The sequence below is a fragment of the Rattus norvegicus genome, chromosome 7 (assembly GCF_021556685.1).
Source record: "Rattus norvegicus strain SHRSP/BbbUtx chromosome 7, alternate assembly SHRSP_T2T, whole genome shotgun sequence".
NCBI classification, from domain to species: Eukaryota; Metazoa; Chordata; class Mammalia; order Rodentia; family Muridae; genus Rattus; species Rattus norvegicus.
In genome coordinates, this window is record NC_141540.1 from 37,014,348 (window position 1) to 37,034,987 (window position 20,640).

Sequence of the window (20,640 nt, forward strand, 5' to 3'; positions counted from 1 at the left end):
ATGTGGCTTCTTTGCTGGAGCTAAATTTCATCTGAGGGTATCATCATCTGGTAGGGCCTTTTGTCCTAAGCTTGCTGGTCTTTTTTTCCTTCTGTTGTGACATGATTTCCTGTTAGTCTTTTCATCTTCATGGCCTTCTCTATCCTATGTGTGCATCTTTCTTATGAGCCAAGCCATCTCTCACTCTGCTGCTTGATTCTTCTGACCCACTGTCTTCTAATGTCAAGAATTTGTCGCTCCTCTCCCGATCCACCTTTAACAGTTTTCTCTCACTTACTGACGCAGCCTCAAGTCTTCACTGTAGTTCACTTTTAGAGTATTGAAACTTGCCACTTTTGCCTTGATCCTTGACAAATTCTGTTCAGGTAGTAGACAAGTTCTCTACAAATTCACCAAAGGCATTCTCTTACCCTCTCTGTTCTCCTCGAGTTCTCCTACTGATAGCAAAACTATGGTAAAGTTCCAGACGCCCATTCTTTTCTTCTCTTTAACTTCCTTTCTAAAATTATATCTCCATTATATAATAGCATAAGAAAACTTGAGTTCAGGTGTCCCCCAACATTGGAACCTTGTGTTGATGTGTGCAAATTAAAATTTGAGTACAAACATAAGGTTGCACATTAGTTTTGCTTATTTATTATTTTATTTCACAAGTATTCATTCATGTGTCAATGCCTGGGAAGCATTAGCATATGGCATTGTTAGATGCTAGATGAACAATCAAAAAGCCTGTTCCTCTTCTAGGTTACCAGCAAAACGCCACTCCATGGTCTCTTACTTCATCAGGCCTGAGCTAAGCACCTCATTTTGCTACCTCACTTACATGAGTACATCCCAGCAGTGCTATGAGTCAGACACTCGGATTCCCAACCTATAGATGAAGAAGCGAACAGCGTAAGGATTGAAGCTAACTCTTCAAAGATACAAAGCAAGCAGGTGGAGAAGTTCCAGCACAGACCCAGGTCTACAGAGTCCCAAAGCTAGTGCAATAGTTCTCTGCTGAGAGCCCCTCTGAAGCATGTACCACGTAAGGCCAAAATGTTCTTTCCAAGCCAAATAACGGAACTTCTTCAGTTCCATATAACAGGACATATTGGTATTTATGAGGTTAAAAAAATTATAAATTTATTTTGAACAAAGATTGAATAACACTGAAGTCCCCCTAAACTGTTATCCCATAAAGGATGTTCAGGAAATAATTGACACCACCCAGTTGAAAAGGCTTCCTACAGACACAATACAACCGTTCGCCAGATCAAAAAGTCTCTCAAGGCTGAATATAGCAGGCAGGGAGACGTCAAATGGAACCTGAGGAAAAACAGAGAAGTACATATGAGATGTGCTGTTTCAAACTACTGACTGAAGAAAACTTCATGCAGTAGTGTTGTATAAAAGGCAGTAAACATTCATATTTACAACATTGGCTTTCTACAGGATGATATGGCACATATGCTACTTTATACCTTATATTCTACTGAAATTTATAGATCCACTCCTAAAATATCACATACTCTTTTCTTTCTTTCTTTTTTTTTTTTTGGTTCTTTTTTTTCGGAGCTGGGGACCGAACCCAGGGCCTTGTGCTTCCTAGGTAAGCGCTCTACCACTGAGCTAAATCCCCAACCCCCCACATACTCTTAAAGACAAATGTTATTTATGTGTGTGTATGTATACACACACACACACACACACACACACACACATACACATACACACACAAATATAAGCAAGTGATATATACATATATATCATATACAATACACATATACACATACATATATATTTCTTGCACATGACTTCTGACTTTGTTCGTCACACTAGATTGATTGGCCCATTGAAACTCTCTCACTCTTGCATTGGTCCTAAGTTCTGCCACAGGCACCAAGACAGTATAAGGACACAAGATCACTCTGTCTTAAAGAGGCTCCCAAGTTTCTGTGACTAAGAGCTGGTACAGCCAAAGTCACCCTAAACAGACTAAAATGGAGGAGCGCAGACTTCCTCTATTGTCATGGCACTGATTGTAAGAGAGCGAACAAAGATGATTGAAAGGAGAGGAAGGTATCCTGGAACCCAACTCCATGTTCATCTATAGTAAATGCCGTCAGAAGTGACCATAAATGCCATAAAGAGGAGAGGCCACAGTACATTCTGTGTTGAGGGTCTGAAGCCTGGTAAGATGTTAGAGGACAAGTTTTATTAATTTCTTTGGCTACTTGTTAAATGAATCAGTCATCAACTTATTCCCAAGCAAGCGTAATGAACCTAAAAAGGTGGAAGGTGGTTTTGCTTTTTCTTTACTTCATGGTTTCTAGGGCTTCAAATAACGAAGAGGCATATAGTATATTAGTTTGCTTTCTACTATTATGATACATGCCATAATCAAAACCATCTGGGGAGGAAGGGTTGCTTTCTTTGGCTTACACATCCCTGACACAGTTCATTAGTAGAGAAAGCCCAAGACAGGAACTTAAGCAGGGCGGAACCTGGGGCCAGGGACTGAAGCAGGAGGAACTCTGCTTACCGGCTTGTTGAAATTGCTTTCTTATATAACCGAGGATCACTGCCCAGGGATGGCACTGCCCACAGTGGGCTCAGCCCTTCCATATTAACTACCAATCAAGAAAATTCCCCCACTGTAAAGTTGCCTACAGGCCAGGATGATGGGGCGTTTTCTCAATCGAGGTTCCCTCTTCTCAGATGGCTCTAGATTGTTTCAAGTGGACAAGAAACGAGCGCGCGCGCGCGCGCGCGCGCGCACGCACACACACACACACACACACACACACACACACGTATTCCACACAACCCTCCACACACAAACCCTCACATGTAGTCAGCTTCCTTAATCACAATGTAATCTATATTCTAGCTTGAGAATTTTTTCTGTATGGATGGGGTAGTTTGACTACGAATAGCCCCTACAGGCTTATGAATTTGAATACTCTATCATTAGGGTGCTACTTGACAGGGACTACAAGGGGTAGCCTTGTTGGAGGAAATGTATCACTGGGGGCGAGCTTTGAGGGCTCAACAGCCCAAGCCAGGCCAAGTGTCTTTCTCTTCTTGCTTCCTTCAAATTAGGAAGGAGAACGCTCAGCTACCTCTCCAGCACCATGTATGCCTGCAGGCCGCCATGTTTCTCTCCATGATAATAATGGACTGACTCTCTGAAACTCTAAGTCCCAAGTAATTTCTTTATTTTTATAAGAGTTGCCGTGATCATCATGTCTCTTCATAGCAATAGAACACCGATTAAGACATTGGATTTTGTTTCTATAATATATGCCTTTTTCAATTAGAATGCACATGATGCGTGTTAATGTATGCACACGTGCATGTGAATATGTTACAGTGTGGAGACATAAAGAGGTTGGTCTCTAATGTCATTCCTCTGGAGCCATCCACCTTGGTTTTTGAGACAGGTTCTCTCACTGGCTGGGGCTCATGAGTAGGCTGGGCTGTCAGTAAGCCCAGTGTCTGATTTCCCAGTGCTGGGATTACCAATGTGTGCATTCCCCTCTATGGGTTCTAGAAACTGAACTCAGATCCTTATCTTATGTTTGCTTTTCCTGACTGAGCTATCTATCATCAGTCTTTATACCCAACTTAATAACATTTATAGATGATTTTCAAAGTAGAATACAAAGAAATACTAATTAGCATTAAAATATGTATACTGTCTTTTGTAATATTTCTCTTTTACTATCAAATCCTCTCCAGTTTAAATACAGGGTTGGTTTTTTAAAAACTAAGTGGCCACCTTAGTTTATTTAAGTTGCAGTTAGCTTGGTGATATAACACATGCTAAGTATAGATACTGCCCTTTGACTTCTGGCCCTTGTCACTGAGATGTCAAGAACAAGGGGCCATTTGTCAAAGGATGAAGAGCAATTGGTGAATTCCTGTATGGGAGCCACTGGTAACACCTTCACAGCACAAGAGTAGAATTAAGGCAGCTGTCACTCCAGAGTCATGCATTCTCATCTGTCCTTGAGAGGGACAAATTACTCTAAAATGACAGATCCCTCCCTGTGCTCACTCCCACCATTCTAGACACCAGAGGAATTTTGAGCCTTTTAGAATACAGTCAAATAGAATACTTCAAATTCTGCTTCTCAGTACCATGCTAAGACAGTAGTCTATATTTTCCTATTACTGGATGAAATCATAAAGGTAAACTTCTGACTGAGCTATTAACATGTACAATACATATGATGTGTGTGTGTGTGTGTGTGTAATGTGTAGTGTGTGTGTATGTGTGTGAATATATGGATGCAGCCATTGCCCAGATCAACAAATGGATACACACATAAGTCATGTGTGCTACTGCACACTTAGAACCACAGAAGTTGGTCCATGAAAGCAGGAGAATCAGTAGTTCAAGGTCAATGTGAAGTAGTTGAAGGCTACACAGTGAGTTCAAGGCCAGCCTGAGTTACAAGATACAAAAATAATAAACAAGCATTTAAAAGGAGACATACCCACGACAGCGAGGTTTGCTGTGCCATTAGATATGCACATGTTTTACTATCGACCGCTTCTAACAAACTGAGTTCTAATTCTTACCTCCTACCAGTTGTGTGTGAACTTTTCCGGTACTCCATATAGTCATACAGTTTGAAAATTGCACTTGAGGTTTCAGTCATCTTGTGGTTGCCCAGCTGTCCCTCTCTGTTCCTACTGCAATGTCCCTGACAACCGTTAACCCTCCATCTTCAACCCCATAGGCCCTCTTGTGAAAGAACAGGGCTTCGCTCTGCTTGTACTGAGTAGCTGATTTGTGCAGGCAGTTTCATGCCATCTAAAGGCCCATCCTCATTAGGTATATGTGTGACTATTAGCCTCCCCTCCTTGGCTTCTCATTTACCCACGTAATGGTTCCCTAAATGCCTACAGCTGGTTTACATTCTTTGTCCTGTGAGCTGTACTTTTTCAAGTGGGGTCTCTATATAAAGTTTTATACCAAAATCATGTCAACAACTCCCTTTCACCCATGTGCCTCACTTTTTCAGGCAGGGTCTCCTGTATTCCAGGCTGGCCTCAGACTTATTATATAGTTGTGGATGACCTTGAACTTCTGATCATCCTACCTCCACGACATCAGTCATGCTCATACAGGCCTGAATAAGCACACTTGGTACATGTGGTGCTGGCGCTACAGTCCAGGGCATCATGCATGGTAGGCAAGCATTCCACCACTGAGCTATATCTCTAGTCCAAGATAGCATAGCCAACACTGGAGAGGCTGAGGCAAGAGGGCTGTCCCCAAGTTCAAGGGCAGCACTGGTTACAGAATGAATCTGTGTCTCAAAATAAATCAGCAAGAGCACACGCAGGTGTGTGTGTGTGTGTGTGTGTGTGTGTGTGTGTGTGTGTGTGTGTGTGTGTATGATTTTCAAAATATCTATGACTTTTCTCAATCTGATGTTCGATAGCTACCCTGAAACATTTTCTGGTTCTCTCAGGTGCAATGCCAGTCATCTTCTCTTTGGTTCTAAATGTTAAACAATGAAGGAAGCCTGTGGGGAATTTTCCCCTCACCGGGTTGGCATGCTTCTTCTGGTACTATGATTTTGAATGATTTTAAGTTCAGAGATGTGGGTGGATGTAATTGCTTCTTTTCAAAAATCTTAAAAGTACAGTGCAGGATCCACAGAGGGAATAATTTAATAGTCCAAAAGTAAGAAAGACACCTTCCATCTCACATGCAGGTTCCTCTATCACACTTCCTACCTGTTAACTAAACACCTCTCTGAAGTTACTGATTGACTAGATTTTTTTCCCAGCTGGGGAAACCATCCATCGTAGAAGATAGAGGATAATATGATACCATGCTATTAGTTTACTTAAAAATCAATATTGTGGATGAGAGGTGACCCATCTGATGAGAAAGTTCTAAAGTTCTTTTTAGAACTTAGGTAACCATCTAATGCCCTGGGAGAGAAAGAACTAGATGTGTTTGGTTTTCTTGTATTTGATTTAAGTACACACTCCCCCGATGCCAGCAAGAATGGTATCACTCCTCCCATCCTGACAGAGACAGTACACAATTCTTCAGAGGTAGACAGGACCTTTGTATAATTTCTCTCATCTGCTGGAAACCCCACACTTTTCTGAGAATGAAATTATCTTTTCATCACTCTAATTTTTGTGTTAATCAAACTTTAACTGTGACAGAAAAGTATTTTTAATATAATAGGGGCTCAAGCAGTCATACTGGTGAGATAGTAAGAAATCTTTTAATATTAAATTTTAATGAAATAATGTTATTGCAAAAGGAAATTTGAATAGAACAAGAAAACTGGATATTAAAACTCAACGTGTGGGGGTGAAAACATGTATAGGCAGTTGGCATGCTGTCTAAGAACAGAAGAACAGATTCTTCCTCAGCCAGCATCATCACCATGACGGTGCCCACACCTTCAGGCCATGAACAACTAAACAAGCAGGCTTACATAACAGGTCTTCCATAAAACCCTGTTTGAGGTTCCTGCCAGTGGAAGCATGAGGTAGACTGAAGACAGAACCACCATTAGAAAGGGCATAGACATACCCCATCCTTTCTCCGAGATCTTGCCCAGTGTGTACATCTCTCTGCCTCTCTTTCTGGGTCATTGTGCCCTTTCTAATACACCAATAATCATACAAAGTGAGCTTCCTTATGTGCGATCATGGGTACTATGAGTGCTTCAGCAATTATTGAAGCCGGAAGACACTTGTGAGTCTGTAGCTTGAAAGACATGTGAATAGAGTATGCACTCTGTTTGCAGCTGGCAGAGGTGAATGAATGCATGCTTATGGGATGGGGCCCTTAGCTTGTTGATTCCCTGGAAACTCTGGGTTAGCTGTTTGAAGCTCAGTTGGTGTTGGAGAAGTATAGAACCATTTAGTGTTTGGGGACAAAATGTACAAGCTCAGTGACTGGATCATTTCAGATATATACATTTCTGGGTCACACTGGATTTCATTAAACTCTGATTCAAACACACGCACACACACACATACACACACACACACACACACACACACACACACACACACACACACACACAAAAACCAAACCAAAACACAAAAAAAAACACACACAAAAATAAAAAACAAAAACAAACAAAAAAATCCATTTAACAGTCAAAGCTAAGTATTATGCAAACTAAGGCTTGTGGGGTTGGTTTTGGTTAACTTGAAACAAGTTACAATTATCTGAGAGGAGGGAATCGGCATTGAGGGGTTGCTTCCCTGGAGACTGCCTGTAAGAAAATCTTTAGGGGAATTTTCTTGATGTGATTGTTGGTAGAGGACCAGGCTCACTGTGGGTGGTGTAAGAAATCAATCTGAGAGAGCTAGAAAGAGAAAGCCACTAAGCAGCACTCCTCTATAATCTCTGCTTCAGTTCCTGTCTCCAGGTTCCTGTCTTCGGTTCCTGTCTTCTGTTCCTACTTTGACTTCTCTGAGTAACAGATCACATCAGGACATAGTAAGCCCTTTACTCTCTCAAATTGCCTCTGTTAGCCATGCTTATCACAGCAAATAAAAAAAATGATTAAGATTACCAATTAATGAATATCTCTATGTGTCACAACCTTTCCCTCCATGGCTCCCATTCTGCACACTCTGCCTTTAAACCCACTCTGGACTCAGACATGAAGACATGACAGTCTGATTGGTGGAAAGTGGGAGTGTTGACAGTGTCTTCTTTGTTACAAGTACATGCTTTTAAGAATTTATTTGTATGAATGTATGCATGTACATACATACATGTGCATACAACACAGCACACAGCACACATACAAGAAATAAGGGGACAACCTTGGGTGTCAATTCTCTCCTTTCGCCATGTGAGTCCCTAACTTAACTCGGGTCATCAGGCTTGCATGGTGAGGGTTTTTTACAAAGTGAACCATTTCTTTTCATAGAGAATTATTTAAGAAAACACCCTTCAAGAACAAAAGAGACCTTTAAGGAAATAGGGAAAATTGAAGCTGGTTTTCTTAAGCTTTAGCCTGACTGTTCAAGACTCCAAGATCTACAGAAAGTCCTTGAAGTTGTTCTCTTTTATCAGAGAGGTATGCTTTTCAATGGACACACAGGACAGCATGCAGGGTGCACAGGACATCACAGAGAACATATAGGATATACAGGGTACACAGGACAGCACAGAGGACACACTGGACACTACACAGGGCACACAGGACAGCACACAAGGCATACATGTTGGATTTGATGCAAGTTCAAGGAGGGAGGGTTAAAGGAAACAGAGCCTTGGACATAGAATTTAATAAGAATGTCCCTTTTTGTTGTTGTTCCATAATGTGTCACTTCACCACAGGACAAAAGACGATAGGGCCAGTAGAATCATGGACTGGACTTTCAGAAACTTAAAGGCAAAATAATCCTTTTCTTTCTTATACATTACCCCAGATATTCCTTATAGTGCTAGAAAGCTGACCATTGCCCTCAGAAAGCAGATTCTGAGATGGAATTTAGCTTCCAGAAGTTCACTAGCCTCAGCAAATGATCATGAGATTAATGCACTCAGAGAAAATGAAGAAAATGACATTGGGCAGAAGGAGAAGTTGGGAGAAAACATGGGCATCTTTGAACATAGAATGGCCCTTCTGTATTACCTTGAACTGTGGCAGTGGGTGTCAAGGCTCTGTGTTACAATATTGACCAGTACCTGAACTCAGGCTGCCTCAGAAGAAGTCATGAGCACTGGGCCAAGCATGAAGACCTGAGTTCAGATCCCAAGCAACCACATTAAGAAAAAAAAAAGCGGGGTTGGGGATTTAGCTCAGTGGTAGAGCGCTTGCCTAGCAAACGCAAGGCCCTGGGTTCGGTCCTCAGCTCAAAAAAAAAAAAAAAAAAGCAAAACTGTGTGCAGAAGCACATGTTTGCAGCCCCAATGCAGGGAACTTGGAATAGGTGAACTCCAAGAGCTCATTTGCCTGTCAGCCTAGTCAATGGATGAGCTTCGGTTCAGTCAAAGATTCCATCTCAAAGCAGTAAGGTGATGAGAAATCAGGAAAGACAACCAGGGTCACCTCTGGCATCCACATGCACACACACACATACATGTACACACACACACACACACACACACACACACTCACACACACACTCACACGTGCAATGTTAATATGGCAAAATGCATGCTGGTATGCAACCAAAACTGAGGGGAAATTTAAAATAACTTCACTATTTATACTAAATTTTCAGAAGCTTCTCTTTGAGATCTTCATAAAATAAGTCTAGTGCATTGCTTCTATTAATCATTCTATTTGATTACCCTAGGAATATTCTACTCTAGAATTGAGGAGAAATTAACAATTAAAGAGTAGGAAAAAGATTCAGAACTAACATCTCCCCTTAAGTAATCTCTTCTTGAAAGCTTAAGTGGAGGGGAAAAAAATTCACTTGGATCCTATCTCTGCCAGTTCTGCCTGGGGAGCCAATTCTTCACTCCAGTTAAGACACTGATGTTAAATCAGAGTAAGGGATTCCACACAAATACGGTATGGTAGACTGCTCAGGAGTTTCTTGGCTCATATATAGAAACTCGGGTGAGGGATAGTGTTGAAGGGTATGGATGGTCTCAAAACACCTGCCCCATTACAATATCCCACCCCACGATGGATTGTGATTTCCCGTTAACCTTCCACTTCCTCCACACCTCAGGATCTCCCAAGATCCTTTTCAGCTGGGAGTGGGGTGGGGCAGAGGGAATATTGCTTGGCTGGATTTCCGGGTGATGCTCTGGTGACCTCCACTCCTCTTTGTTGATATTACTATGTCATATAAGCAGCTTCATCACCTTGGTTATGAATGTATCTGTTGATGTTCGTTCGGTTGGCTACTGAGCCAAGGTTTTTACTGCTCCGAGATGGTAGTGAGGTGACCATGCTTCTCCTGGAGGAAAAGGCCAACCACAATACTGAGAAATTCCCCTCGACTCTTACACAAATTTCTGAGCCCATCTGTAAAGAATGAAATTGCCTGGGACTGGGTGATGTTGCATAGGCCAGGGACAGTTCATAGAGACAGCAAAAGGTGATCATGGGAAAACTGGGTGCTAGAAAAAAAATGTTTAGAGTACAGTGCTAAGGGACATATTCTGAGTAACCATCAGCCTAGACATAGAGTCTGACCTGGATACCTGCTAGCTGAGGGTCCTTGGGTGAGTCACCTAACATCTTTGCCCCTCAACTTCTCTCACAGAAGTGATGGTGATGGTAATGGTGATGGTGATGGTGATGGTGATGGTGTATTGGTGGTGGTGTTGGTGGTGGTGGTGATGATACCTATCTTAAGTTCAAACAAAATCTGAAGTCACATGTTTAGCTTAGAATGTGGTTGTGTATTTGTTCCCTGTCACAGAAGTCACATATTCGTGTAAACTTAGTGATTCATAACAAAATTGGCTGTAAGTCCTGGAGCTCAGAAGTCTGAAATCTATTTAATGGCTGTCAAATCGTGATGTGGTCTGGATTGGTTTCTTTTGGAGAGCCTATCTGGGAAGTCATTTACACTCCTTGGCTTGTGGCTTCATGCTGGCTCTCAATCTCCTCTTTGCTGTCCAATCCCTCTGGAGCTCCCTGTACAAGGGCACTGATGACCACCTTCTGGGTCATCAGCATGTTGTCCTAAACCCAGCCACATTCACTGTGCTGCTTTGCCGTGCAAGGCAACAGGTTCTGGGGATTCCTCTAGAAGATCCTAGCTCAACTGGTTATGTGTGTGGTCCAGAGAGATGAGTTAAGAGCTATATTCATTAAAGCTTCTGTGGAGATTGGTACTATCTCATATTTTTACTTTAAAAAAATCATGATATTTCTACATCAGCCTATTGTGACAAAAAGTTATTAGTGTCCACTAAAATACATGGGTATGTCTTCATAGAGCTCCCTAGTACACTCTCGCAAATTGGGTTTAGACAATAGGATATGAGTAAAAATTATGACAGCTACTCGGGATGCCTTTTGGGATTTATTATCTAGACCTAGACTGGAATACATTTCAGAGGAAAAGAGCCTAGGAACAGAAACTCCCAATGAGTCTGCGCTCTCTGTAACTGCCAGGATGTTAGGATCTGTGGGCAACCTTCTGAAGGCTTCTCTGGCAGTGTTATCCTTGAACAGCCATTGCAGATCCCACTGGTAACAAGTCCAAGTACCTAATCTCTACTAGATGTGAGGCAAATAAATCTTATTTGGGATGTGACGATGGTTCAGTGTAAAGCACTCGCCATTTAAGTGTGAGGTCTTGAGTTCAAATCCCCCAAACCCATGTAAATCTAGAGGCAGTAGCACAAACTTGTGGTCCCACCACTCCTTTTATGTGGAGATGGGAGGCAGAGACAGGAGGATCCCTAGAAGCTGCCTCAGCCAAGATGTGGAGTCTGCACATAGGCACAAATGAAGCCATGTGACCCTGTCCCCAAGTTATTTCTGATTGGTAAATAAAGATGCCAACAGCCAATAGCTGGGCAGAAGAGATGTAGGTGGGGTTCAGGTTTCTTGGACTTGGGGTTGGAGGAGGACCACGAGGAGAAGAAAGTGGAGGAAGAAGAGGAGAAGCTGCCATGGGTTAGGAGTCAAGAAAATGTAGCCCTGAGAAGTTGCCAAATGAAGTTAAGAGCAGCCCAGAAGAAACATAGTAAGTGATAACTCAGGATTATTGATAGGAAATAGATCTTAACAACATAGAGAGTAGTATCTGCCCAGCTCTTGTGCTGATTAAGGCTTATTGTAAGTATAAAGATCGTGTGTATCTTTTATCTGGGAACTTAAATAGCTAAGGTGGGGTAGAAACCTCAGGCAGGGATTAATACATTCTACTACAGGAAGCTCACAGAGCAGCTAGCCTGGCACACCTATGAACTTAAAGCAGGCGATGGTTGGTACCCACAGTGTCCAAGTGTCCATATGTGCGCTCAGCACACACATACTCAAATGTGTGTGCATACGTGTACAAACATGTGCCCACACACATACACAATTGTGCACATGAACAAATTGTGCACATGAACACCTGCTGTTGAGCATTAGGGTTTCTTAGCACAGTCTGCCCCATCCTGACTGAAATTTCTCCTCTGGCGAGCTTGCCTTCCCTCACTACACTTCCAGTACCACAGTAAGAGCTCAACTTCAGTGAAAGGTCAGAGCTTTGAATCTCAGCAGCCATGTTAGCTGCTGGGTACCCTCCCAAGGGTCTTAGTGGTGTCGGTCTATAGGAGACACAGAAATAAAAACTTCACAGTTACAGCAATACTTGATCTTTTTTTTTCCTCCCAGAGTTTAACTTCTGGCAACTAGAAACTAGAAACCAGAGGTGCTTCCCCCCCACCCCCACCCCCGTGCACACACACCTCCCCCTCCCCTCTCTGTCTTTTTTAAAGCAAAGGCTTTGTAAAGAACCAAAGTTCACACTTTATGTTGGGGACTTTGTTGCCACAAATCAAAGCATGCTGGGTTTTGTTACTTAGCAGCTCCCAGTGCAGAGGGAAATGGAAGAGCAGACTTATGTGAATGGTGTGGAAGGAAAGCATCTCATGCTGACTCCGTTCGCATTGGCGCACACCATGACCAGCTGCATACCTTTCTTAGCCACCAGCAATGGCCACCGGCAAAAAGTTTGAGAGTCTGCAACTGTTTCTGTTAGTATTTGAATCCTGGCAACCGGCCTTTGTGGATGAATGAGGGAATGTAGAGAAGGAGATGGCATGACAAGAGGGTAGGAAGGCAGGGGAGGGAGGGAGGAAGGGAGGAAAGGAGGGAGGGAGGGAACAGGTGGTGTGGGAGACCATCTCTGGCACTGAGCATTTACTCTCTGCCTCACATCAGACACTGGGGGATGAACAAGAGCTCTGTGGCCAAATACTGAATGTGTAAATTTTCAGAATATTTTGTTTATTGAAAGGATAGGTTTATGACTAGCTATGGAATTATGGGCAGTGGAAAGGAGACCAGTCCCAAGAGGTTATACCGTGCGTCACTCCTTTTACAGACCATCCTTGAAGTGAATATATTACAGAAATGTAAAGAAGATCAGTGGCTGCCAGTGGTTAGGAGTGGACAGACTGGAACGGAAGAGGGCATACACAGGGTGACCGTGATGCTGGTGATGGCAGACATGTGTTTTGAGAGTGTCAGTGCCCCTACGCTGGTTATGATGCCGGACTTTCATGGTATAATGAAACATTCAGATGTTGTACTGAGACTTTCTGTACTCTTCTTATCTGTCCTCTTTCCTGTCCTTTCTTTTAGTTTTGGGGAACTCACAAGAGCTGAGCAAGTATTCAATCATGGAGGCACAGGCCTGTCTTCTCTGTATGATTTCTTATTTCAAAACCTTATTTGTCTTTGTGTGTATGGAGTGTTTTGCCTGAACATGTCCTTTCTATACATCATGTGTATGCAGTGCCCATGGAGACCGGAAGAGCATCAGATCCCCGGAACTAGAGTTACACAGGGTTATGTGTCACCACGTGGGTGCTGGGAATCAAACCCTGGATCCTCTGGAAGAGAAGCTGGTGCTCTTAATCATTAAGCCATCTCTTCAACTCAAACTGTGTTGTTTCTTATAATGATATGACTCCATGAGAATCTACAGTTAATTTAAAAGGCATGGCTGAAAACAACTAAAATAATTAAGAACACCCCTGTTAATGGGCCGTTCACTCTTTCATTTACTTTTTCAAGATCAGCAAACTATCAGATTAGGCTGAAAACCACTCATGAAGGGAAAAACTAACAGTCAAATATGCCAGAGTTCACATCAACCTAAGACTGGGGAAAATAAAGATGACCACAGAGTATTGAATGACACAGGGCTGGCCTGGCACTGTGTTGAATACTGGTCCTTTCCTAGTGTGACTTCAGGTGACAGTAGCTTATTGCTACCAATACTCAAAGGAGGGAGCAAACCCTAGACTAACAGTAGCTTTTGCACGGTCACACACATAGCAGTCTAACGAGGAACCAATCCTTCTGTTTCTTGCATTAAGATTCATTGCTTCTGAGCCCTTCACCAGAACCTAGTCAACCAGGGCTCTTTAATGACTGACTTAATTACAGGGGCAGATCGCAACACGGGTCAAGGGATCTTCCCACTGTGGTGTGCCCCCGAAGTAGTTGAGAAGAGGCCATGTGGGTACCAGATGTCTGTAATGTATGCAGAATAACTTCCAAAACTTCCACTGGCTTTTGGCCAAAGGAAACAGGGAAAATGGGTAAAGTCACACCTGCTCTTTCTTGGCATATTTACCCTAAATTTACAGACTATTTATGAAAAGAATGTTTAAAGCTTTAGCAATTTATTCAGCTGTGTGAGGGAAAAATATGTCATTTAGCTACATTGAAAATACAGTCACACTGTTGGATCTGTGACAAAGAGAAAAAGCCTTACTATGTAGCTCAGGCTGTCCTCAAGCTCACTGAGGAGCACAGGCTAGCTTCAAACTCCTTGTTCCTCTTGTACCTCTCAAACGCAAGGATTATAAGCGTGTACCTTTGTACCTAGCCCAAGGGCTACTTTTTAAAAATGCTTTACTTTTTATTATTTTTGTGTGTAATCGTGTGTGCGTGTGCGTGTGTCTACTATGTACGCATAGGTAACTGTAGGGCATCGGATCAGGTCCCCCGGAGCTGAGGGTAAATGTAGCTATGGGAAGACTGACATGAGTTCCATGACTGAACTCCAGGCCTCTGGAAAGGCAAGCAGCACGCTCTTGACTGCCGAGTCACCTCCCCAGCTCCAAGGTCCAGGCAGAGCCATTTAGCAAACTTGAATGAAGGAAATGAAACCCATCGTTTACCTCAGTATTTTCCAGAAACAGAGAGAAATGAGATTGGCTAATGATTCCCTTGTCTCTTACTTCCCTGGAAGTTGTACAAAGCAACTAACTGTCCCCTTGAGACGGATCTGGACTTGTTTTGGAGATGAAGCCCTGGCTTGATTTGTGGAGGAAAGCACATACTTCTGCCACTTTGACGGTAAAACACATAGTATCCGGTTCATGACGGTACCATGGTCCAAATTACACTCCAGGATCATCAAACCCTTAAACGGCATAGTCACAAAGTGGTCCTGTACCCTGAACACAGGAGGCACAAAATCTCGCAGTTTCTCCATTAAAAAAAAAAAAAAAAGCATATTTCACCTTGATGCTATTGCTGGCAAATCTCAGAGAGATGGGCATTTTGAAATGCTCTAAACAGAGTAGCCTTTTCTTAGCATTTGAAGAGCACACTAATAGCCTGATCTTTTCTTAGGGCCTTTCTTTTTTCCCTTACCCAATTTTGACAGTCAGATGCAAACGGAGGGATGATAGAATCGAAGTCAGTGCAGTGTTTTAAAAAGCAGCGTGGAACTGATGCCGTCTGGCATTGTCTCGGAAAGAATATAAGAATATTAAGTGGATGCCTTGTGATCTTACACACAAAGGGTCCTCTTCACTTGAGGATGGAATGGTAATGTCTCAAAGCAGGAAGATGTAATTCTAGATGCCCATAAAAATCTATTCAGACACCTCGGGGCTGCTCCAACAGAAATCAAGTAAAAGAAAGAAGGGGGGGGGGGGGGGACAGAGAAGGAAAATCTGCAATTGTGAGCCCCGCAGAAATGTGTTAATAGAATTAATTGATAACACTCAGTAATTACCGGCAATGGGCAGTACAGAGCTCTGTGCTAGAAGTGGGGTATGCTGTTTATAGTGCATTAACTGCTGCACATTCGTGGTTTTGTTAGAGCTCCGCTAGCTGCAAGGAGCATCCTGGGGCATTGTTAGCTACAGATCCCAGCACACACACTCTCCTTACAAACTGATGGGCTATTCTTCCAGCCAAGGGATGTGGGCTATGTCTGAATTTGAACGCTGGGGATCTCTTCAGAGGAGTCATTGTGCACTGATCAAAATTAGATCGGAAACAGCAATAGAGCTTTCACTTGGACATCCTTGGAAGCCTAGTCTTGAACACCAGGCCACCAAGCTGTGAGAAGGCCCAACCACCCACAGAGAGGCCTGGGGTGTTCTGTCCCTTGTAAAATGTGGCTTCAGGATAACTATAATGGTCGACAGGGTCCTCTACGGTCAGTTCATTTGGGGTGTGACAGTTGTCAACGATGTGGCTTTGGGCAGATCCTTTGGTTTTGTCTTGAAACAGGGTCTCATTCTGTAGCCTTGGATGGTTAGAATTCACTGAGTAGTCCAGGCTGGTCAATAACTTACTATGTAACTCAACTTGGCTTTAGATTCATGGGGATCCTTCTGCCTCAGCCTCCTAAATGCTGGCCAGTACTTTGAAACAGTATCTTACTTCATTTTCCTGTGTCTTCATGCAAAATAGTCACTCATTAGAAAAAAAAAAAAAAAAAAGTCAGCCACCATCTCTTCCTTCTGTAAGCATCAGCTCCAGGCACCCTTCCAGCCAGCTTTGTGCAGGAAAGGGCGCCCTCTTTTCCCTAGTGGCCATCCCTGTGCCTTACAGGCAGCTACGGGAAACTTTTAAATGCCGCTGACTCCTCCCTCCCCCACCCCCCACCCCTGCCTAAAACTTAATTCTCTTTCTATTCAGGAATTTGAAGATTTGGTTCATTTTTCCATCTTCACAGCAAAACTGCAAATCATGCCCCGACCACTGGGCCCACTGCAGAGCTGACACTTGTGTTTTGCCTGCTCTTTGCAATCAGAGGAAAATGTTGTGTGAATGACCCTTGGCCGTGTTTGTGTTTTGCTGAGGCTACTCTATTACTGTGAAGTCATTTTTCGGAGCAATAAAAACGGTTAACAATGGACCACTAAATTTCATGGTAGGAACCAATAAGCCCTCAGAAGAAAATATGCCCAGAGAAGTTGTCACCTCCAGAGCTGTGGCAGGAGCAGGTTAGGGGAATGCAGATGATGGCGCCTGAGGCTGGTGGCCTCTCCAGCTAAACTGTAGGATTTCTTCAGGGCAGGAAGTCGAACTTTTGCTTTCTGCATTCTTGGGCCTGGCTCTGTGGCTGCCAACAAGATGACTGCCCAATGAAAGGCTGATGTTGATGGCCCCAGAGCCCGAGGTCATGGTGGGGGTAGAGCTGCTCTCTCTGGGCTATCTTTGGAAGATGAATTGCAAACCATTCATTCCTTTAATATTTGCTATACCTGTCTTATAAGACACTGGACAAAGCAGTGAGGATAAAAAAAACCCAGTAGGAAGCAATCTTATTGTATCAGACCTAGTCAGCATTATAATACCAGGCTAATATAAGTGTATGCCCTTCAGACATATTTTGCTTAAAAACGATCGAATGCCAAGAGGTGTAAGCCAAGAGATCTGCAGACGAAGTGAAGAAACAACATTTATTGGGTCTCCCAGCTGGCTCAGTGGGTAAAGGTGTTAGCCGTCAAGTCTGATGACCCGAGTTCAATTCCCCAGAATGCACACAGTGGAAGGACAGAACTGTTTCCCAAAACTGTCATTCATGCATGACTTGTATCATGAACGCATGCCCCCCTGCACCAACTTTCTCTTTCTCTGTCTGTCTGTCTGTCTGTCTGTCTCTGTCTCTCTGTCTCTGTCTCTCTGTCTCTAGCTCTGTCTCTGTCTCTCTGTCTCTAGCTCTGTCTCTGTCTCTCTCTCTGTCTCTCTCTCTCTCTCTCTCTCTCTCTCTCTCTCTCTCTCACACACACACACACACACACACACACACACACACACACACACACACACACACGAAGAGCAGGTAAGCTAACAGGTTGAATGTGCTAGTTACCCACATTACACAATAATCTAAGAAGACACTAGCATGACAGCAGTCATTTCGGCCGACGCGAGAAGGCTCATAAGAGGCTATGAAGGATGATAAGGTACCCATCACCTCATGATGGAATCAACATATGGGAACAGAAGAGCAAATGCCGAGAGAAACGGGAGGACGCTCGCACACAGAGTGGCGTAGTAACCGTTAGTCATCGGCACGTGGTTCATGTCAGCGCTCTGCCTGAAATGTAGCATAAACAGTAACCTTTTTTGTTGTCCTGTGGATTGAGTCTGGGACTTCAGGCATGCTAAGCAAGCTTTCTGCCACTGAGCCCCTAAACAATTACTTTTAACAATAAGAAACAATTGGCTATATGCGCAGGGAATTCAACCATGTTAAAAAAAAATCCATCAATCAAGCACACGGTCATGTTGTATAAGACAGCAGTGATTTAGTGTCATTAAGGATATGTAGTTCAGATGGAAAATATTTTTAAGAATGCACTTGCTTTTTTGCTAATTTGGGGTTTAAGAAATAAAGATGTCAACTGGTAACTGGGCTTTCTCGGGCTGTAGAGCTGGCACTTTTCTGGCTAGGGGATGACAGCAGCGCTGCTGCCACCGTCCTCACTGTTCTCCACTTTGGAATGCCAGCTCCCCTCTCACACTTACCCAACAGATAGCACATGACCAGTGGTGTCCTTTCTTCCATCAAGCCATGCTACCCAGGGCCATAGGACACAGGGATCCTGAGACCATGTGAGGCACTGAGTGCTTTCCTTTATGGTGAGCCAACTTCCGCTGAGCCAACTTCTGCAGCCATTTTTCTTCACTCAGTGACAATGAGTGCTAGATCCTCTCTTGTCTTTTAAAAGATAATGTCCCCCTGTCTCCCTGACTCACTGTGGGTACTTTCATTACCTCACTGGGGAAATTCAAATCCCTGGGTAAACTGTGCCAAGGCTATCCACTCCTTCCATCAGACTTCTTCATATCTCACCCCATCTTGATGACTGCAAGGCCCGTGAGCTTTCTGCTCTCTGTTTCCTCTCTGCCCGGACCCATCCCCAGTCCTTATGGATGACATCCCCTCTTCCTGTCTCCTTTCTCTTTTGCTTACTCCTACTTCAATGTCCTCCTTGGTCTCTGTACCTCCCTTTTAGCGCTTTGCCTTCCTTCTCAACCCTTCTTAGTCTATACTACAACTTCTTGGTACTCACCTCCTTCCTCGACTGCCCATAGCACCCTTTCCTACTGTTCACAAACAACATTCCCTGGCTACAAGTAATTTGGTGGCCTTGGAGTAAACCAAATTTGTACCTAACTCCTACTGCTACCTTGAGCCTGCTGCTTAATTTTCCTGTACCTAAATTTCCTCACCAATAGAATGGGAGGGCCTGGGAAGATAGTAAGGACACTTGCTGCTCTTGAAGCAGACTGAAGTTTGGTTCCAGAAGCCCCACCCAGTGGCTCCTAAATTGCCTGTAACTCCAGCTCCATGGAATCTGACGTCCCTCAACTCTATAAGATTCTTCTAATATTAATGAGACAATTAGCTTTGCCATTGTTCTATTGATATGCAGAGCAGAAACCACAACCATAGCAACTTTTAGAAAGGAAGCATTTAATTGGGGGTTGCTTTCAGAGGTTTGGTCCAATAGCAGGCAGACAGATATGGTGCTGGAGAAAGATCTGAGAGCTCTATTTTGGATCATCAGGTATCAGGAAAAGAGAGAGAGAGAGAGAGAGAGAGAGAGAGAGAGAGAGAGAGAGAGAGAGAGAGAGACTGGGCCAGGAGCATTTGAAACCCCAAAGTCTACACCTAGTGACCACTTCCTCTAACAAGGCCACACCCACTCCAACAAGACCATACCTCCTAATCCCTGTCAAGTAGTGCCACTCCCTAATGATTAAGCATTCAAATAAAGGAGCCCATGGGGGCTCTCCTTATTCAAACTACACGCCAATATATTCAAAACCTTTAGTAATGTTTGCACACACTATGTTCTCAACAAATATGAGCTAGTGTTATTATTACTAGTGGCTTATTGGCATTGCATGAATATCATACTGTTCAGAACTTATGCTAAGCTGAACTGAAAACTCTGAACTGAAAGAAAAGTTCTTTACTTTGAACAGTCAATAAAAACTCTGTCACAACCTCTGTATGTAATAAGTCTCTTTTCCAATCAAAAATCTATGCCGAGGAATGGTTTCCAGGTAGCAATTCTGTATGATTCTAGCCCACACAAATGCACTATGTGCTCACAAACTGATCTGTTCAATTCATGCACACTCACGCACATATGTGTATAATTTAGAGCAGTTTCTTTGTGTCATGGGAACAAATATGAACACATTAATTTAGCTGGCTGGAGACACTCCCATCTATACTGCCTTGCAGCTATAGACATTATCTACACGAATGTCCTGCATACAGCTGACAGTCAATTATTAATGATGGACAGGGTGTTGTATAAAAGGGCTTCATCCTCCCATGGGTGGTTAGTCATAGCAAGACAGAGGAAATAATTTTAGCATCATATTTGAATCCTACCTGACAGCTTGGGAACTAATAATTCAAACCTATGCAGGCAATTAAAGGGATACTTTTTGTTGTTCTGTGACATGAAATCAAAACTAGTTGTCATTGATACGCTATGATTGTCACCAAGGTCTGCATGGATACTCCTTTATCTCCTTGCTCTTCTAAGTTTCTTTGTGACAGCCTTTGCACAGCAGTATTTATTTTAATTAGGTGGAGGCTAGACAAGCCAAGGTATTTGTAGTAGGCGTGTTCAGTAAAGACTAAAATTCTTGCATAACAAGATCTCATATCAGTGACAAAAATGTCTCAAAGAGTCAGGCACACTGGTGTAAACCTTTAATCCCAGCACCA

At 43.1% G+C, this 20,640-nt stretch overlaps 1 protein-coding gene across 2 annotated transcripts in view; it reads right to left on the bottom strand.

The window, feature by feature from the left end:
• Positions 1–608: 608 nt before the first annotated feature.
• Positions 609–20,640, bottom strand: part of Cfap54 (cilia and flagella associated protein 54) — a 283,006-nt gene continuing 262,974 nt past the window's right edge. For both annotated transcript variants that reach the window (XM_087557147.1, NM_001447141.1), the window contains 1 exon segment: positions 609–1,308. In XM_087557147.1, coding sequence (XP_087413273.1) covers positions 1,189–1,308 — 120 coding nt within the window. In that variant the 3' untranslated portion in view covers positions 609–1,188.